General features: G+C 40.3%; 2 protein-coding genes across 3 annotated transcripts; both read right to left on the bottom strand.

The window, feature by feature from the left end:
• Positions 1–335: 335 nt before the first annotated feature.
• On the bottom strand, positions 336–5,073 carry cipca (CLOCK-interacting pacemaker a). 2 transcript variants are annotated; one of them, XM_035674346.1, is made up of 5 exons: positions 4,886–5,073; positions 3,637–3,753; positions 3,098–3,174; positions 3,005–3,046; positions 336–2,776 (listed from the first exon to the last, which is right to left on the bottom strand). In XM_035674346.1, the coding sequence occupies exons 2-5, from the start codon at positions 3,740–3,742 to the stop codon at positions 1,979–1,981; spliced, it is 1,023 nt and encodes a 340-aa protein (XP_035530239.1). In that variant the 5' UTR covers positions 3,743–3,753; positions 4,886–5,073; the 3' UTR covers positions 336–1,978. The 2 variants fall into 2 exon arrangements, with proteins under 2 accessions (XP_035530239.1, XP_035530238.1); XM_035674345.1 differs by having other exon boundaries at positions 3,005–3,174; positions 4,886–5,067.
• A 341-nt stretch (positions 5,074–5,414) lies between these two features.
• Positions 5,415–19,352, bottom strand: pgfb (placental growth factor b). Its single transcript, XM_035674767.1, has 7 exons — positions 18,732–19,352; positions 9,173–9,209; positions 7,713–7,909; positions 7,550–7,629; positions 6,928–6,957; positions 6,776–6,838; positions 5,415–6,684 (listed from the first exon to the last, which is right to left on the bottom strand). The coding sequence occupies exons 1-7, from the start codon at positions 18,864–18,866 to the stop codon at positions 6,663–6,665; spliced, it is 564 nt and encodes a 187-aa protein (XP_035530660.1). The 5' UTR covers positions 18,867–19,352; the 3' UTR covers positions 5,415–6,662.
• Between the last annotated feature and the right edge of the window lie 998 nt (positions 19,353–20,350).

The raw sequence follows: 20,350 nt of genomic DNA, 5'->3' as shown, positions 1-20,350 counted from the left end.
GGGGGGGGGTGTATGAAGACGATTACCATATTATTATCCAGGGTATTATTCACAATGTGCCATAAACTCATGCTTACAGATGACCCCAAAGATGAGGTATTCACTACACTGCTAATGATAGGGCCCTCTGTATAATAATAGTAAGGACTCTTCACTGTTATGCTGCGGCTACATATTCAACATCATGTCAAAGATGTTTTGAATTTCAATAAATATACTTTTTAGAGCTATTTTGTCTATTCCTGTTATACCAATAAAAGTATTAAACTCACAACAAGCAGCCACTCTGTTTTTAAAAAACTAAAATGAAATAAACGACTGAGAGGAAATTATCTTCAAACAGCGTTTTATGACAGTTCGTTATTGGTCAAAGTGACTTTTGCTAAAGAAATGATACAGAAAGCACATATCACAATAACAGGAAAAGCAGCATCTCTGAAAAGTAACAAACATTTTATTTAACTCTCCATTTGTCCTTCTGAACCCAAGACTTTTTTCTTAGTTTTTCCAACTACGCATGATCGGAAAATATTGCAACAGTAGTGCATTGTTGCTAAAATAAATAATTCAACATATAAAACTCAACCATTTATGACTTAACTTGTCTTTGTGCTACTCTTTCTACAGCAACTCTGCATGTATTGCCTAGTCAGGTCATGATTTGTTCTGATTCAGAGAAAAATATTAATTCTTTGGAGACCTTTAAGTACATTCATCTTTCTTCCACGTGAAGCTCACAATCTAAGCTGCTCAAGCTGATATTACGTACAAACATAAACATATTTTAAAAAAGGCACAGGCATCCAGATATACATTTATATTAACATCGTAGTCGTAACGTTTGTCTAAACACGTTGTCAGTAATCTTATAACTAAAGTGCAAGAGTCAGTCATATGAAACTAAAAGAAGCTATTTAGCTGTCATTTCTTTGCCTTGAAGTTTAAATTAATACACATCACGCCAGGCTTAAGGAGCAGGAATAAACATAGCAACAACAGATGCAAAGTCAAGAAAGAATATATGGCTACAGCACTTCACCTGCTACAGTTTATGCTTTCACAAATTCTTATTTAGTTATTTATGGTATCTTTTGAAAAAATGAGCTTTTACCAGTGAACTAGAAAACTCGTTATAATGTGCTTGGTTTGTTCATATTATTCACACAGCTTTAGTGTTGGTCAGAAACATAATTACAAATAAATAATACTGAAAAGTAGCTAACCAGCCTTCTGTACTCTCACTGTGGGCCACCCAGCTCTTGTTTGAGAATACAATCTGTTAGTATATACACTTTCTCACAAAAGGAGACATCTGCTCATTCAGTTTCATTTACCATCCAATTTAAAACAAAAGTAAATAAAAACAAAGGACTAGATATTGTGCTATTGATTCAAAATGCTTCTCAGTAACGAAGAAATTTAAATTTATCCAGGTTTTCTATTTAATTTAAAAAGTAAAAGTGATGCTCAAATTTTGTCTAAAGCCATCACATTCAAGGCATGTATAAGGAATTAATCCCATGTGTCCTCACATGTGCTGTAAGGCATGCGTTTTATGCAATTAGGAGTTCAACATATAGAAGCCATAGCCCTATGGCAAGTGATACTTGCCATTTTGAAGCAGTAGAGGCAAGAAAATTCATTATAGGCGACGGTTTGAAATGTAAGCATGCTTCTTAACTCCCACTTGGTATTAGTAGATGTGCTTCGGCTTCATATTAGACCAGCAGTCCTGAATGTTTTTGGCTTCATAACCCATCAATTTAAGATGTTCTGTACCTCTTCATATATATTTACACTTATATACTTTAGTTCAGTTATAAGATATAGTCTGTTTAGTTTTAATGCTAGATGGTGTAATGGCTATTTCATACGAAGAAAGTTTTTTTTTGTAAAGATTTGAGATATACATTTTCACATTCAATAAATCATCTTATGAGCCTCTGATTGAGAACTGCTGGTCATGTCCATCGATATATTACTCCAGGACTCTCTGAGTTTTAGCTCCCCAGTGCTCCTTGTCTGTGTGCTGCAGAGAGAGCTGCAGTTTAGTCCAGAGCTGCGGGTCTCCGCTGCTCAGAGCCTCCAGCAGCAGAGCTGTTTGCTCCTGAAGCTGCTGCAGCTGGCCTTGGGTGCGCTTATTCTCCTTGATCAGCTGCTTTGTGCGCATGGTGATCCCCAGCAAGCCAGACTTGTTGAGAATGTTGTAGGTATTGCTGAAACGTTTCAGTTTGTTATTGTCCATTGAGAAGGGATCCTGGTATTTGTCATCATGCATCCTGTCGCTGTCAATCTCGGCCATGAACTCATCTGTGTAGGAGGGCGGAGAGCTGCTCCCTGTCAGCGGGGAGAGAGACTTGTCACTGAGCTGCTCCTGACTCTCAGCTGCCTGTGATTGGTTGTTTGCCGCTTCAAAGTTGGAGACGGGTTTGACTGTGGTCTGCAGTGCTGGCTGTGGGCTTGGGGAGCTGTAAAGCCTGTGGCTGCGATGGTGCCTCCTCTGTCGCTGGTCATGTCTTGACGTTGAACTCACCTTCACCCTCGAGGATCCCACCCACTTAGTGGGCGTGTCTGCAGGGTGTGGGGCGATTCTGGGATATGACTTGAGGATGGGCATGTAGCTTTTTGATTGTCGGATATTTTCAGAGCCAATCTTTGGAGAGCTGCTGCTGCCATTTGATACCACGGGTTGAAGAAGAACCACTTGGGACTGAGGCATCACTTCCAAGGGTGAAGGAAAGCCCCACTGTTTTTCTGCTGGAGTCATCGGGGATGGCTAGAGAAGAAAAAACAACCTTTAATATCTATAATACAGTACTACAAGGAGCGTATACAAACTGAACACACATTCAAAACAGATAAAGAAAACAAAGAAAAGGCAGAAATGTAGGAATGTACTAGCAGTGGTAGTCAGAGTTAAGAGCCAAAAAATCTCAAAGGTGATGAGGCGGTTAAAACTCTGCAAGAGTAATGAAACAGACAGACATTCATTGCTGTATTTTACCTGCTTTAAGACAAAGTTATTCATGATGATCATAGGAGACAGTCCAGCATACGAGCCTCCCATCACAGCCAGCTGCGGACCACTCAGGTCCTGGCTGACTATTAACCCATTCCTTCCTGCATCTTCACAGTCAGTCAGATCGACTGTACTGAGGTACTCAGAGCTGGCATCTGAGGAGGGGAAGACAAGCGTATGGGTTTCACCATGCTCAAAACCAACACATATAACTTTATAATGTGTACAAGAGGAAGACTATTAGTGCTATAAAAACAGTGGCAGATGTAGATAAGCATCTCCAGAGCGTCTGGAAAAGGACACCATTGACCTGAGGAGGGCTAAACCAAATCCAGGTCAGCCTTCATAGTTTAAATAAAAGTCATAAGTAAAATTGACCCAATAGAGGATAACCTACATAGAAAATGTGACCTAGATCTCTAGATTTGATTAGGTTTGACCTTATTTATGACTTTATAGTCATGTTTTCTAATCATGGAAATGCCAATTATACAGAGTTTCACCTAGATCACAACACATGCCACATTCACAACACTACCTTGCCAAAATAAAACATACATTAGGATAAAGACAAAACGTAAGGTGTATCGCTACAAAGCAACATAATTGACTCAAACCTGAGAAGCCTGAATCTCTCTCCAGGTCAGGCTTGGATGCTCCAAGGTGCGTTGCCCTGGTGAATGGTGGCGTCCTGTGTCTGGCAGGTCTACTAAAACTGCTCATGCTTGCCTCTTCTGCAAACACAGAGAGTTAAAAGTTAAAACATCAAAACAGTCTTAATTTTACAAGAGCAAAGCCCAGGATGGCTCTGATGGAGTTTAATGTGCTTTTGCTTTGAGTTCAGGGTATGTAAAGGCACTGACATGACTTTACGTTAGTTAGCACCCAGTGAGACTGAAAAAGTGAAGAGACACTGTAAACTTTTAACCAAAGTTGCTTGTATATCATCATTACACTGTATTATTTAGTTTGTTTCCATCCTCCTCTCCCATTTAAGTATCTTGATGACAGTGAATTCACCTCAGTAGGTCGTGCAGGACATTTCACAGACTGAATTACTATTTAGTGCTTACATAAATTATCCACAAGTACTGATGGGTCAGTAGATCAGTGCTACACCAAAGGCCAGAAAATCAGAAACACCAGTTTTGTGTAATGCAAACCAATACAAACAGCCCTGCTATAAATACTTCTTAACTTCTTCTTACCCTCCTTAAAATATTCGGTCTTATTGAAAGTGCAACTTTAAATTACTAGAGTAATTAGTGTACTAAACATCCATATATTGAAATGTGATTCTAGCATTTTGTCGACACCCTTACAAATAGGATGATACTGGGTTTAGAACAGGACAATAATAAGGTCAAAAGAAAAGTATTATTAATCACATCATTATAAAAGTTGTGTCCATTTATTGAACTGAGCTTGACATTCAAGAGGCCCGTCACCCCCAGTCTGAAGAAAGAACAAGAAAACACGTCAAGGTAAACAATAAACATAAGCTAGAAGTCTTCACTGCATTATAACGTTAATGTTGTTGTTGTTGTTGTTGTTGTTGTTGTTTACACACGCAACTTTGCCAATTAATCACTAACTGTTAACGACAGTTGTGTTAACTTGCTGGTAAATGCCGCACACTGGTTGACTTTAACTTATCAACACAACTAAACTGCAGATAACAACAACCTCTTGGTACGCGGAAAGAAACATTTGCTGTTGTCCGTATGAACGAGTCACTTCCACTGTTTACTGCCCTGCCTCTGCGCTAGCTAGCTGATGCTAACGACCGCAGCTGGCGTTTGGCAACCAGCTGATCACACTATCGATCAGCTACTCGGCTAATAGCGTTACTTTTGCAAGCCTTACCAATACGCTCTTTGCTCGAAACGTTTATATTGGCATCCAGGGTTACAGTAAGAGTTGTGCTCGATTCAGGAGGTCTAGCTTTCTTCTACTTCTTCTGTCAGGTTTAACGGCAGCTGGCATCGTTGGTGTTGCACTACTGCCATCTTCCGGAGTTAATTAGCTCAACTCCCACAGTGGCGTATTTAGATACATTTCCAGCAACAAACAAGCACATGTTTCTAATGTTCCTGATAGCTGTCAGTGTACACAAAGAGCCCTCCCTAGGTAGAGGTTATTATAAAACAATGGTTGTAAGACAACACTGAGGGCTCCCCCCGGGCGGTGACCGTGGCTTGGCACAGAGGTTGCCGTGGTAACGTGTCAGCTCGAAGAAAGGGAGCGCTTGTTTTTGTTGTGTGTGCGGCCTCTGCAGACTTATGTGGCTTTTAAGGCTCTAAATATGGACTAAATTTTTAAAAAAAATTCTAGTATATGATACAGAACACATACAGATGACACTTTTGTATTTAATCAAATAAATCACACAAGACAAGCTGACAACATAACAATTTAATTACAAAATAAATATTTAAATGAAATAAAAATACTAACACAGTAGAAATGTTAATTTTTACATTGTCATAGAGATTTTCTTTATGTAGTTCATGAAAAAAAATACAAAAGGACATAATTTTACAGAACTACTGCAATTGATCCCTTCCTAACTGCAGTGTTTCCAAAAACAGACAAAGGAAGCCACCTGTGGTGTGGGCTTATGGGAGACACTCACCAGGGTGGACACAAATGTGTGCTGCTTAACTGCACAAACAACCGAAAATGCTTTTATATCTGTGAGAACCTTGCAATGGCATTAAAACAGTGAAAAAACAATTATAACTGATACTCTTTCATAGGTATCATCACCAAATTAGTGCTTGAGTGTATTGATTTGTGTAGTGATCTGCCCATTCCTACTGGGCTTGCCTTGTCTGTTCTTTGATATATCACAGTTATTTATTTATACACAATCTTCTGTGGACATAATCCTTTTCTGATAAATACTGTTCTTATTTGGTCTGAATTGACAGTAAAACACTTCAAACTCATATCTATACTTACAGAACGAATAGGTAGAAGACTCCAATAAGCTAATGATGTGATTGAATGTGGCTGACAACACTGCCCTTTCTATAATCTCATTTCTGGAGTTGACCTAGAAAAAAAATACTTTCCTATAGAGTAGTTTTGAACACTGTTTCCATAAACACTAGAGGGAGACATTACATTATTGAATGTACAAAGCAGCTGCACACTCAGTCCAACATATGCTGCTATGACAAGTCAAAGCTTCTTGGATAATGTTTGAACAAAGAATGACAAACTTTTTAAAGATTGGTCCAAATATATTTAGCTGTATCAATAAATATAGACTTTAAACAAGTGTAGCCACCTTTAAATACCAAAGAAATGACCAAATTACAATAACTGATACAGTAATAGCTAGTATAAAATAGAAGGCATTGTCTGTTTGGTTCTACATTGCACTGGCTCCCAGGCATGTCCATTGTGTCAGGTGTGGAACAGCAGTGTTTCCACCAATCAAAACACACTTCCTGTTGAAGCTCGTCATTACAAACGCTGTGCCCATCAGCAGGAGGGCGTGTCAACAAAACAACCCAGCTGTTTGAGTCTGCAGACCCAGTATTAATAGATGAGTGGAGGAGACTCTTGATGCTGTCACTGGGTTGGAAATAAATAGTGAGCCACACTGCAACAGGTGGTTGGGTCGCCACTGCAGTTACCTGCGAGGGTTCTGGCACCTGACAAACACAAGAAAGAATAATTTGTCTTTAATGCTGTTGATTGATAGTTGGAGGGTATTGTGTCTCCCAAGATTGTGCCATTCATTACCTGTCACATTCTTTTGTTTTTTGTCTCTCCTTCCTCTTCCTTCCTCTTCCTCTTGGTCTTTTCCTACAAGAGGAACAGAACTAGCAATAAGCACCTGCATTCTCTGAGATGGATAATTAATATTCTTTTCAACATTATATTCATGTTCTTACCTTTCAACCTTCACAATAGGTTTCCTGACTCTGAGGAACAAATGGTTCAAAAAATTAGAAAGAACATCCAGTTGCTATATTAATTAATCGTCATTGTACGTATTTGATAACCCTGTATCCTAGAAATTGCGTTTATATACTTATTTGTTTTACCAAATACATTTTGAGGGAAACATAATTGCTGGATTATGTTTACTGGCAACATTATTTGTGCTGCACTTTTGTACCAAGTCATACGGAAGTTGGGCCGGATGGTGAACCCTGAGACTGGGTTTCACATCTGTCATGTGGTTAGGTTTAGGCAACAAAAGCGCCTTTTTGTAAAGTTAGGGAAAGATGTTGGTTTCAGTTTAATTCTAATAAAGTGAAGTATTTGACCTCAAACTTTCCCCAACCAAAACGCCTTTGTTGCTATCCTAACCGTAAAAACATGAATAATGCTTTAAACATGACAACAAAACAAATAAACATTTTGCAGTTGTGTTCCATGTAAACATTTTGTGACTTTTGTGACCTGTATTATGTTGATAAATCTTTGTCAATCAGTAGTACGTAAATGTAATTTCTAGGACACGGGTTGGTATTTTAATACTTAGTATTTAATAATGACGTGTTTTCTTACCTACATTCACATGTCTGATGCTCCACAAACGTCATCTCAACATATTCTTGATCTGGCTCTGAGGGCCTGATTTTCAACAGCTGAGGGTTAAAGCGAGTTAAGATTATCAATCGAAGTAATTATGGAACATACAGCAATATATTGCACAATGCCCTTATGTTACCTGCATGGTGACGTTTGTCGTTTGCGTGGGATGACACTCCAGGTTTTCATCCCCACAGCAACCTGCACACCTCACCAGCGGCACACAGGAGGGGCTGTAGATGTGCTCCACCTCTGTTGGGTACTCCTGCACCACCTCTACCAGCTTCTCAATGGTCCGGCAGAAGCTGCGGCCCCACACTTCTTGGAACATCAACACTATGGATGAGAGTAGGATGCTGAGTACAAACAAGTCTACATATTTAAGTTTCTTATCAGGAATCTTGCTTTAAGAAGACAATAAAGGTGCTGAGCAGAATGTGTGGTCAGATAAATGAATATTTGTTAAGAGCCGTATTATTATCTGCCCACCTGTCTGTCTTACTTTTACAGTGCAGCATGCAATCACCATCCAGCTTATTTGATTTTGTCTATGTAACCCTTAATTGCGGCTGCCAGAAAAAAAACATTTGTCGCACATGAATCAAACTGCACTGTTAATACACAAACAGCATCAGTAATTACCTCAATTGTTCAGTAATGGCAACCTTATACCATGTAGGCAGAAACATAAAACCAGTTGTGATACGCCAGTGTGTATCCTGTTTTCATTTTGCAGTAAAAATGTTTGTTTAATGTACAGTACGCTTTCCTGTGGGGGTATATGTGTGAAAGTGTCCCAGTTGCACAGTCTGTGGGGGACGAACAGGGACGACTATGGCCGAACAAACAGAGAAGGAAGAGAAAACAAACATTGGAAACATGGCCATGAACAGAACCCTGCTGGAGCTGGAGCTGAGCTGCCCCGCAGGCACCTCTGGGACTGCGGTGACCCCTGGGGTCACAGAATGGAGCCTGACACCACAACAGCTGTTTATAAAAGCAGACAGGCTGGGAGGAGACGGCTGGGGAAGGATCTACAGTAGGGAGATGAGGCCACGAACTATAATGTTGTATAGTGCAAAGTGCCATTTGACTGGCCAGTTACAGCTCTTTGAGCTGACTGTATGTCTGCTGCTTATCTGGTCTTTTCTGTTATATGTCCTCTAATCCTCTGGCTGCAAGTTCTACTAGTTTTTAACTCTCAATTTTATTGATATATTTCTCTTTTAGCAGCACTGGTTTCAATTGATGTGACGGAGGAGGAGGAGGATATGAGGATATGAGGTAAAGTAAGCAGTTGAGTCAACCGGGCTAGTCCAGACTTGTCCTGCTCTCTTCTAAACTCCGATCAAATTCATTGATGCAAGATTCAAGAATGTGTGCAAGATTGAAAAGCATACTTTATATTTCTCGACACTGAATAAAAAACACAGTATGAGCCAATGCATCTTTAGTCACAGGTATTTTGTCAGTGCTGGGTCCACTGTCTTTCTAACACAAACATAAAAATATAGTTTGACAAAATAGTTGTAACTGTGTTGTTTTAAAAGGAACATCCCCAACACAGATTTCAGAAATAAAACTAACAGAAATTCTTACCTTCAGTCGTACTGTTTATGCCTGACAAGGGAAGACTCTGCAAAACAGAAACAAAAAATAAAATGATTGATTATTCATTGTAGGCTACCGTGACTATGCCGGCATCTGTAGATAATGATGACTCATTGTTAGTAACAAAAAGGATTCCTATAACCAGGTGATTTATACACTAATGAAAACATTTTACATTTCATTTCTGCCAATAGATCCTCATAAATGTTACACACTGGATGTTAAAATGCCACTCATATTATATATTATATATAGTCTCTTAGTCCTCTAGTGGTGACAGCTGGAACTACATTGAAATAAAGCAGATGATCACACACCTTTTTTGTCCACCCTGCATTGGAAAAGTCTTTTCTGACAAGTAGCAGATTCAGTCTCTCATATATAGCACTATTCCTCTGTGTGTTCAACTGTTTAGGTTCAAAACCTGTTTCCTGTGGTGTAATATTCAGCTCTGTATTTATTTTCCCATTGATGGTTTCCCCTCTGTCTCGATTTTTTCCCATCAACCCTTGATAAACAGAGTGCATTTCTCATTCGCCTGGGAAAACACAAAACCTCTAGTTGACTCCATCTCAGGAAGGGAAATCTACATTTGATAAAATACCCTCCAGCATAAGAGCTGGAACGGCGGCAGAGAACCTGCCTCTGCAATCTCTCCTCATCACTGGTGTTACATTTCAGTTCTTGTCTAGCACACACACCTGACGACATTTATACTGTGACATTGCGATTAACTGAAAGCGTTGGACCAAAAGTTGTTACATAATAGCAAACTGACAGACAAGGACTTTCCCAAATGATGACATTAAGGACCGTTGCTTCTTATACCATCTGTCCATTGCTAAAATGCATCTACTTCCTGTTATGAACCAAAATTAGTTTGAGGGTGAAGATAACATCTATCAGCGCTGTGCTACACTCAGCCGTTTCTTCCAAAGAATGTGATTAAAGAGGAATGTCCTGCTTTGATGATGATGATGCATTCACACTCACACAAACATTTCAGAGGTTCCTGTAAAACTGTCACTGAGATAAGTGGCAGGCAAGTCTATGTATTTGGGACAGCTCTGTCTTGTCTGCGACAGAACGTACTGTATGACATCTATCAATAGATACACAAGAGCTTCCAGTCAACCACTTAGGTTCAGTCCTTCCTGTGTTAGGGGAATCTGTTCATCTCCCTCTTTCTCTCAAAGTGGCTGGTCATCTGGTCAAAATGTACAGCTGTTCAACTGACGGAGGAGTTGTTCTATAGAGTGGCGTTCATCGAACTGTGTCGGCTTTGCAACAGCACCACAGGATATAAGCTCCACTAGCAGAGTCTGCTTCATGCCCAGCATGGGAAAGTCACAGTTCAGTTTAAGTTATTGTTAAAAGTCACTTCCACTCTCTGGGGCATTGATTATTTTTTTATCCTCTCTAGCAATGCCAGGCGGATCAAATAAATCCTTTTCCAGCGTTAATTGGCATATGATCTGCTCTCTCTCTTCTTGTCTATGGGCGTTCATGAGGCTGCTCCACATCACAAGGGCTTTTTGGCTCTGGTCTCGGTTGCCGTTCAGAAATGTGGTGAGGTGGGGAGGATTTTCTGACCTCTGTCATGGGTTAAGCCTTGACATGGCGAGGAAGCATCTTTGGCACCTCCTGTGGTTGAGGACAGAGGAGTGAGTTGCCAGCAAGAAGCTGCCAGATTATGAAAGGCTGCATGAAGATCCTCACGTAGCCATTCCTTCCTCCTGGTGCACTTACAGCATTACTGAGTGATTCATGGTGACTGGGAGGTAATTCAGCTCTGGTGAAAAAGGGAAAACCGCTCTACATCAGTAAATGTGTATAAACTTGTCTAATAAATCCCAGAAGCAGGATTGCTCTCTAAGTAGTCCTCTCAAGGTTTCTTTCACTTTATTCCCCAATGACCTTTTTCAGGGAGTTTTGACTTATCCTCAGAGAGGGTCTTACATTGTTGTGTGTCATTTTCATTTATTGTTTTTATAATAAGGGTGCTAAGACCTTTGAGACTAACTGTGATTGAGGGCTATACAAACTTGACATGACCTGACTATAAATTCATCTATTCTTGGCTTATAATGGAATACCATGACTCTATGTCCTCTGCATTGTATGTACAACATCTGGCCTTTGGACAATACCAAAACGGTTGTGAAATCATTTTAAAAAAAGACATTCCAATCCCAATTAAAAACAACAACAACAACATCAGATAGAAGGAAAATCTTCGATGTGCTGAGTTTAGCAGGCTCAACTTCCTGCACAATCCAACAAAAAATATATTGCTGCTGATGGTAGATTAAACATCAAGGTCCCACAAGCAGCTTAATATTTGATAAACTGGATCTTATTTGGCAATCAGAACAGAACAATCTATGACGTATATTAACAATAAAAACAATTGATGCTAGAATAAGGTCGATATAGATGTGTGAGTTAAAAAGTGGGCAGTTCACAGAAGATTCAATGATCTCTTTCAAAGTTGGTATGAGATGAATCACGGTCTTGCAACTAACAATTACTTTTGATTACTTGGGTAATCATTTATTTTAAAATGTCATAAAATTTAAAAATGTCCACAGTGGTACGTTAACATTGCTCATTACTCTGAACACAGCATAAAAAAATCAAAGGTTTTAAATTTGTAATATGAAATCCAAGCATGGAAACATTGCATTTGAGGTTTACCGTAACCGGAACTTTGGCACTTTTACTTAAATAAATTACTTTAAGATTGTCATTGATTAATTGTCTGATCTTTTCAGTGTAAGCCTTGTGCCAGAGAAGCCATTCTCATTGCATAATTAACATGGCCGATTTGTAATCAGGGTCATGCTACCCCTGCCCACTCTGGACACCGTCCCATAGTTTTTTAAGTTTCTTGACATCTCAGTTCTTGTTCTCAGAGGCCTTTCGTTAACAAGATTGACCAGATTGCTTTTCACAGTGACGGGCAGTTAGTTTGAGCAAGAGAGGCTAGATTAAAACATCTATAGCAGCTACAGCAGTAATGAACCTGTGGCATTTAGAGGTTGACATGCTTGATTGCAAAGTTGCTTTAAAAACTAGTTTGTTTCTGAAGTCTCTAGTGAAAGTTTGTGAGCTGCTGGCTGAGAGTTTGCTCTGTCCTTTGGGTCAGAGCAGAGGACCTGTTGTGTCCCTGGGCTCCTGCTGTCAGGCCACAGAGGCTCCGGGCCTCATTACTCTCCACTCCCACACAGCTGAACTGCGTCATCTTTAACCTCTTTGCTTAACTCCATCTGTCAGAGGAAGGGCAGCATGCGTAGGGAGCAAAAACAAAACATGATGGGGACCCAGCATAATGGTCATAAAAAGATTTTTCAACTTTGAGGGTCAAGTTGCAAAGGGGGTCGATAGGCAATTCAACAGCAGGTACTCTGGCTTATAGCCAAAAAGATCTGGACACCAGCCAATATATTCCACAGTGTATTTTCTAATGAGAAATAGAGACGAGACAGATGTAAAGTAAAGAAAATCAAATGCAGATAGGTTTCTTTGCCAGTTCAGCCTAAATAGATAGAACAACTTCGTCTGACGTAACAGGACTTGATGATGCAGAACTGTATGTAGGTTTCTCTTCTCCTTTGGATTGCACAACAGCGATAGTAAAGGTGAGTCATGTTTGGTTTGTTTTGCTAGGAATTGAGAAGTTCAGCCTCGGTCCAGCAGTTCTCTTGCAATTCTCTTGGTTAATTTTATCTTAAAAGCAGCTTTCACCATCATTTCACAAGAATTTGTTGGTGTAGTTTTAACAAGAGCGGGAAGAACAATTGAACCATAATTGACTATATAACCGGTTAGCACACCAATATTATCAAGAATAATAAAAGGTGTAAACTGAAGCTACTACAGGTTTAATATCGCATTTATTGTCCTCTCACAAGGCTCCTTCATCATCTTTGACAAACTACAACAGCTTGCACAGTGATCACTTTCAAGTAAAGTCAACTGACCAATGATTGTAATAAGCAATGACTTTCAACAGAATCCCTAGTAACAGGAAACTAAGTCAAAGTTTGGACTAATTTTTAAGATAATCAGGGGTGTTCTGTAGTTGGTTTAATTTGGACCCTTCTTCAGTTCTTCTTGACTTCTTTTTGCCATTATTTGAATTGCTTTCCTAAATGTTCTACTTTAAAACTGAACCCTATTCAGTGAGGGTGACAGTGTTGATAAACAGACCATGGATGAGATGCAGGCTTGTGTTTTGGTAATCTCTGTCAACTAAATCGTCTTTTTAACAGTGTTTGGTGGATGCATGCAGAGGGGAACTCGAGCAAAGCATGTTTAAAAAGCACAGCTGGCTAACATCCAGCCATAATCCAGACCTGTAAAGCACCTGCATCTCCAGCTCGCTGAAAACATACAGGCCAGAGGGGAGATTGTGTCCTGGTTTTGGTCTGACTGAAGCCTGACTGTGAACACAAGACCACACAGGACAGAGAGCACTAAAGCAGAAAGAAGTGAATACAAACACAGAGACAGCTAGACGAGTGAGAAACAGAGCTACCTCCCTGCCTCGCTGATCCTCCGCATCCATCCTTTATCGAGAACCAGATTCCACATCATCAACACCATGACCGCAACATTAATTCTCAGGCCTCACAGGGGCTGCAGGTCACTGTATCTATTCTCCACCACCACAAAAGAAAGCCAGGTTCTGTTTTGTATACACACGGTTTTAGTCGGGGTGTCACACAAAGTCAAAGCCAAGTCAAGAACCATAACAATACATTTTAACTATGAGGAAACACAAAATGTGAACAGTTTCGCAATTTGGGAAATGTGCTAGTGTTCTTGCTGAGTGTTAGATCAATCCCTCTCTAATATCTGTTTGTATGTATGAAGGTGTAGCCAGCAGACTGTAAGCTTTATATAGCATAAAGACTGTAAACAAGAGGAAACACCCAGACTGGCTCACTCCAAAGGTAAGAAAATCCACCTACCAGTGCCTCTAAAGCAAAAATAAACAAATGGTAATAATGACAGATATGGTTTTAAGGGCATTTTTGTGCCATACGATTTCTAGGCTGGGACCGGTTATTTCCAGTGATGACAAGAATCCAGGAAGTCACTGCACCTATCTAAGAAATAGTTGTGCTAAACTATTTAAAACCCCTGTAAAAAGAAAACTTTACATTTTTAACTTTTTATGCTAACATACGCTAACTGTTTCTTGGCTTTGGCTTATTTAATGCACACAATTGAGGACACATTCTTCACATCTACCTCTCAGCAAGAACAAGAAAGAGAATAAGCAAATTCCCACATTGTTAAACTATTCATCTCAGATTACTTCTAATACTCTTTTTAAAGAGTGAGATAATGATAATCATATCCTTTAATATATTGTCATCTGCAGGGAGTTTGGAAACATTACAATCATGTTTTCTTGGAGTAGTTGTTGAATGAAAAATCCCAGTAAAACAGGGTCAAGTGAAGGGGGGAGAGGTAAGGGTGCATATAAATGTTGATTTAGATAGTCCATTAATGCATGCACAAATGTCCCCCTAAAGACACACACAAACACACATAACCACTGTATAAACCGCGCACCCCATCCGCAAACATACACACACACGACACAGGTCTTGAGATAAGGCTGACCGGTGGTAATTGTGGTCTCTATTACAGTAAACGCTGTTCTCCCTCTGTAAACCACAGTAAATTACATCCAGATGGGAGATTAAAGCTTGCTGAGTAGACGGCTGCCCCGAGCACCACCACTCCTCCTCCTCCTCCACGGGAGGAAGGAGAAATCCATATTTCCTGATTGCGATTGCGACCCTCCCTTGGGCCGGGACATTACAACTAGAGAGAAATACCACAACAGCGCAAATAAGAACTCTATCAGTCAGCAGGTCACTAGCACTACATGGCCCAGCATGCAGACATCTGAACTAGAAAGATGTGTATGAGAGACAAAGCGAGAAGGTAGAATCTTTAATGTTTGATTGTCGATAACAGAGCTGCAGCTTGACAAAACCTGTTGCTCCTTGATTCTGAGGATCTGAAACCTTCACATGATGTTTACTGTTCATATTTTTGATAAATCTTTTGCTCTATTGCAATAGAACATTTAACATCATCACATACATTTGGCCAGTTATGAGCAAGAATAAGAAAAACCCTTTTAACACAAACACAGACACACACGTGAGCGATACAGATGGTCGGACTCAAGTATTGTTGTGTTGCTGGTGATGGCGTAAAGGAAACACCTGTGTAACGTCATGTCTGCACACACACAGATACAAGAGCAGTAGCTGAGACTCACTGCCTGTTCTTTTTTTTTTGCTCAGAGACATCAGGAACATACTTCACTGGTGAAGTGATGAGTCTAACCACAAAGGCAAATGAATTAAGCAAGAAGTTTTTTTCCTATATTTGGTTTCTATGGGTTTTATCCACGGAAAATGTTGTATCTTAAAACAGATAAAGAATTTTGTAATCTCATACCAAAGAAGCTCACAATTCTCATCCTTCACTGATTTTCTTAAATTAACAGAAATCTTTTAAGGCCTGATTCCTGATTTGTGCAGCAGCCCATGTCTCCAGCGCTTAAGTGGAAATTCTGAGTAATGTCAGTCATGTTCGGTTGTGTTGATGCAAGATTTCACTTGTATTATTCATACACTCAATCATTATGATGATAAAGAAAAGGTATTGCTCACACAGTCCATCCCTGTGTTGTGTTTTTTTAATAAGGTGGGGGAAAATGTTTAATGGGCAGGAGGCAACAGGTACTGCACATTCTGGCAAAGCTCTTTCAGTCTGCAGAGTAAAGTACAGGCAGGATCTAAGCAGTAGTTCAAACACAGACACACACACACTCTGTATGTGCACAGTGTGGGGTTTATGTGCACAAGAAGTACCAATGACACATTGAACTGGAGAATGTGTCGAGGAATGTGAACAAAATAACCGGTGGATGGCAGTTATATCGTATTCTCCATTAGACAGCCGCAGTGACAGGGTGAGCAAAAGGCCACCATTGTTCCAAAGGGAAACCCAGGTGCTTCCACCCTCTATCAAGAGTCATACATCTGTGGGACCAGGACAGCTTCAAGAGAATAAATCCCAACTGTACATATCAACATAAGGCACACATGATTTGGAATCACAGGGACTGGGACAACATGAATTCAATTGTCGCAGCAAATATATATATACACATATAAACAATAATGTGTTTTATGCAGAAGGTAACTAATTGACTGTAGTACTTTATCAGCTTTGGTTTAGTTACATAATTTGTACACTCAGGTGCAGCCATGTCCTCAAATCTACTTGACCTTTACCCTTACTATATTATTATCTTTTTTTAACTTTAGGAGGTAGAGGGGGTGTCCTGTAACCAGTGGTTAAGGGAGGGGGGCACTCTTTGGTTTACCTATAATAATAAACTACTGACATATGCATCCAATGATGATGGGACATAAGTAGACATTGCTTTATCCAAGAGGTCAGAAGCCAACAAGGCCAGGCTGCTGCTGCAACACACTATTATGCACTCTGACAACCTCAAGTCCTTATGAAGATAAAATAACACGCAGGGGCCACAAAAAACACCATACACACACTCACACACCGAATAAGCTGTAAATTCCTGGTAGTAAAACAGAATTATCAAACAGAAGTGAAGATAACCCCACCCTCTCTCGGCCACTTCACGTCTCATAGCAGACATAAGTGACTGCATGAGTCACAAAGCTGCTGACGGCAGCTCCAACTGTGACAGTGATGAGAAATCCTCATTATCAATTAGTGGCACATATTTATGGATAGAGGATCACAGGGGCAGACATTTATAAAAAAAACATTCCCAACCACATGGCCAGTGTTTGCTTTTTCCACTTTGGTAAGCCAGTCTGACAGTTTACTGTGGGAGCTGGCAGGACAGACACCTACCAGAAGAGTTCCAGAAAAGAGCTGCTAGCGCGAGTGTCACTTGTCTACAGTCAAATATTTGGTTCCTCAGACATATTTATGTGCACTAAAGCAGGAAAACAGAACAACCTTTCCTTTTTAAGCTGACCTTTTAAAATAAAGCAATGAATGGCGACTGAAGGGTTAGAGAAGGACCTCAGCAATAACAAGCTCAGATCCTCATAGACAGTCTTCATGACCTGACAGATAGGTTGTTGAATCTCTGAATTGTTTGGTTTACATTTGCTGTCAGTCTTTTGGGCAGCAATGAGCAAGGAGCTATTTAACCTGCTACAAGTTGAGGGCCCTGGATTTTGTCACTCCTATTTTGACTGAGCAGGCCACGAGCTGATTATGAGGATTAGTGGAGATGTGGTGATCCCATGCCTCTCCCACTCACCCTCAACTCCTAAACAGCTGCAAAGTCTCCAGCTCTGGTGCGACATGGAACTTTTTCCAACCTTGAGAGCCTGAGAGAATGAGTGTAGTACTTCTATATACAGGCTACAGCCTGGCAAAAGGGAAACTGCTGCAGTTTTCAACAGGCAGCAGCAGTTTTCTGAAGTGTAACAGCAGCAGTGAATGGACACGAGAAGGGCCTTCTTTTGCATTAAACATGAGCACCATCAAAGATAGCTGCCAGCCCCCAGCCACCTTGGGAGGAAATCAGAGCCTGAATGGGTTCAAGAGCCTGAGCGTTAGTTGGCACATGTCCCGCTGTCCAATGCCACCTCCTCTTACAAGTGTTTCTACAGCGCAACACAGGCCTTTGAATTACTTCTCACTCCAGTTTCGGTCCTGTTCTGTTCTGGCTAAAAGGCAATGCCAGGCAACAGAGAACAGAACAGCTTTGTACGACTGCCAGCCTGACAGTGATATGACTGGCCTGAAATTAAATTCAATAGATTTTTTTGTACACAGACACGCTGGTTCATCATGGTGATTATTCCCACTGCATGTACCCATTAAACCTGTAGATATTCCAAGATTAAAAAAAGAAAGGGCAAAAGAGCAGCAGACAAAAAGAAGACAGTGAACTTTCTTGCCAGTTTTACCTGATACACTGCCAACACTTTCAGTCTGTCAGACTAAGCAGCCTGCTGACTCACCAGGATCTGTTACCTCTATTTCTGAAGTGTTTAAAAACTCTAGGTATTAACAATTTAACATATTTATTAAAGAGTGTTTCCTTGATGGAAACACTACAGAAAAAAGAATCTCATCTTACAGGAGTGGGAATAAACCCTGTCTGTGAAACTTGGCCTTAAAGTATAATGCAGCTGTAATTATAAGCTTAGTAAGATTCGCCAAATATAACAGTGAGTCATTTGGCATCATGCGTTCCACAAGTAGAGTGATGCAGTTTGTCACGTTTCATCTTATGAATGAGTCGAACAGGATGGCGCTCATTCAAAACGGAGCGAAGGTGTCAAAGAACAATGGATTGTTAACACTTCATCCATCATTCAGGCACAGGAATTATTATACAGAAAGTTGCATTATTATTTTATAGTAGACCCAATAACTAGAATGTGAATCTTAAAACTTAAACTTCTCCCCTCGCTGAGAATAAAGTGTAACTTCCTACCTGTGCAGGTGAGAGCAGCAGATAAAGCGCCACTGCAGTCTGGATGACAAAACCGAGTTTCATTTCGCGATGTCTACGAGTGGAGGCGGGTGGATGATGCCTCCCGATGCACACAATAAAAAAACAATCCAACATAAAAAAAAAGAAGAAAAAAAGAAAACACCGTCCTAGTCAGAAGAGACAAAAGATGCTGACCGGCAGTTTCCAAGTAGTCAGTTCCCGTTTTTAGTAAAGCTGCGAATGAGTGCAGTCACGTAGCTCCGCAGCCGCGTGTAACCCGATGAAGTAGATTGTGCTTACTAATGAATAAGGCCCCAGAGGCGAACTGGAGGAGCTGATGCAATAAAATAATACTGTCAAAAATAAAATGAAAAATCTTTATATTCACATTTAAAAATCAACCGAATCAAAGTACAAAGCCTAAAACGACTCTACTGTCTGCAGCATCGAAGAGTAGCAGCCGGTTTTTACAAACCATATTCACTGCACATAAGTTAAAAAACGGAGTCGATTCAGTCCAAAAAAAGGCTCCAAGAAACCTGCATGAAGTTGCACCAACAGTTTTCAGCCCTGCTCTGAGCTCCGGTCGGCAGAGAAACTCACTTGCCTCTAATTGTCCCACACTACCTTTTTCACAAGCTGGCCATTTAAATCTCCTCCCCTTCTCCCTGCTCCTCTCTGCTTTCCTTCATCTGCCTCCACACAACTCACTGATGAGATGAGGCTTTTTTTTTTTGGTTCAACTCCCCTTTAAACTTAATTTCATGGTAATTTATGTGATGTTGTAAATGGTTATTGCAGATATTGTGACACCGCTGCCTATGCTTTATTTTAGATTTCTAGACTATACATACATCACAGGTGATTTACACTACAGAGTATACACAAGGCTTGCTGAGAAACTTCTACTCAGAAGCTGTTCAGGCAAGGTAAGCATTCAGAGATCTTTTTCTCTAGTTGTGACACGGATGGTATAAGCATTGCTGGCCCAGGCTCCAGGATTTTCCTCTGAGGCTTCAGTGTTTAGTCAAGTTTGCAGAGACAGAAAGGGAGATTCCATTACTGTTGACACATAGAGTTAATCTTCACTGTGAGACTTCTGTGTTTGGAGCAACCCTGGAACGAAAGGATTTCTTGTGGGCTTCCACACATTCCTTTAACAGCGCTGAAAAGCTCCACGGCCTCTTTCTATTGTACAAGACCACACTCAGGAGTGATGGTGTTTCTAAACATCTCAGACACTTTAAGCAGAGTAAGCCATCCCCCCCATTATACCATCAGCCTGGACAGAGCGTCAGTAAGTGCAAACAATCAGGGATTTTGGAAGACATTTCCTCTAATTAAGCTAGGCAATATCATAGTATTCTTTTCCTAAATTGTATCTCTACATGGCAATGATGGATGCTCTTTGAAAATTCAGGGAGATGACAGAATGGAAGCAAAGTAAACTGTGATTCTTCAGGGAATTGGACTCTACAATTATTCTGTTTTAGGCCTGTCTCTCTTGCTGTGCTGTCATTGTCTGGGTGGTGAGTTTTCTTTTACAACAGTATCAATCTTCTTTTTCCTGACTGTCAATTTATCCGCTTTATTGCCGCAGCATTACAACTGCAGATGGA

This window comes from Morone saxatilis, unplaced genomic scaffold, assembly GCF_004916995.1.
Source record: "Morone saxatilis isolate NCDOM2014 unplaced genomic scaffold, NCSU_SB_2.0 Contig3, whole genome shotgun sequence".
Taxonomy (NCBI): domain Eukaryota; kingdom Metazoa; phylum Chordata; class Actinopteri; family Moronidae; genus Morone; species Morone saxatilis.
This window is presented reverse-complemented; position numbering and strand designations above follow the sequence as displayed.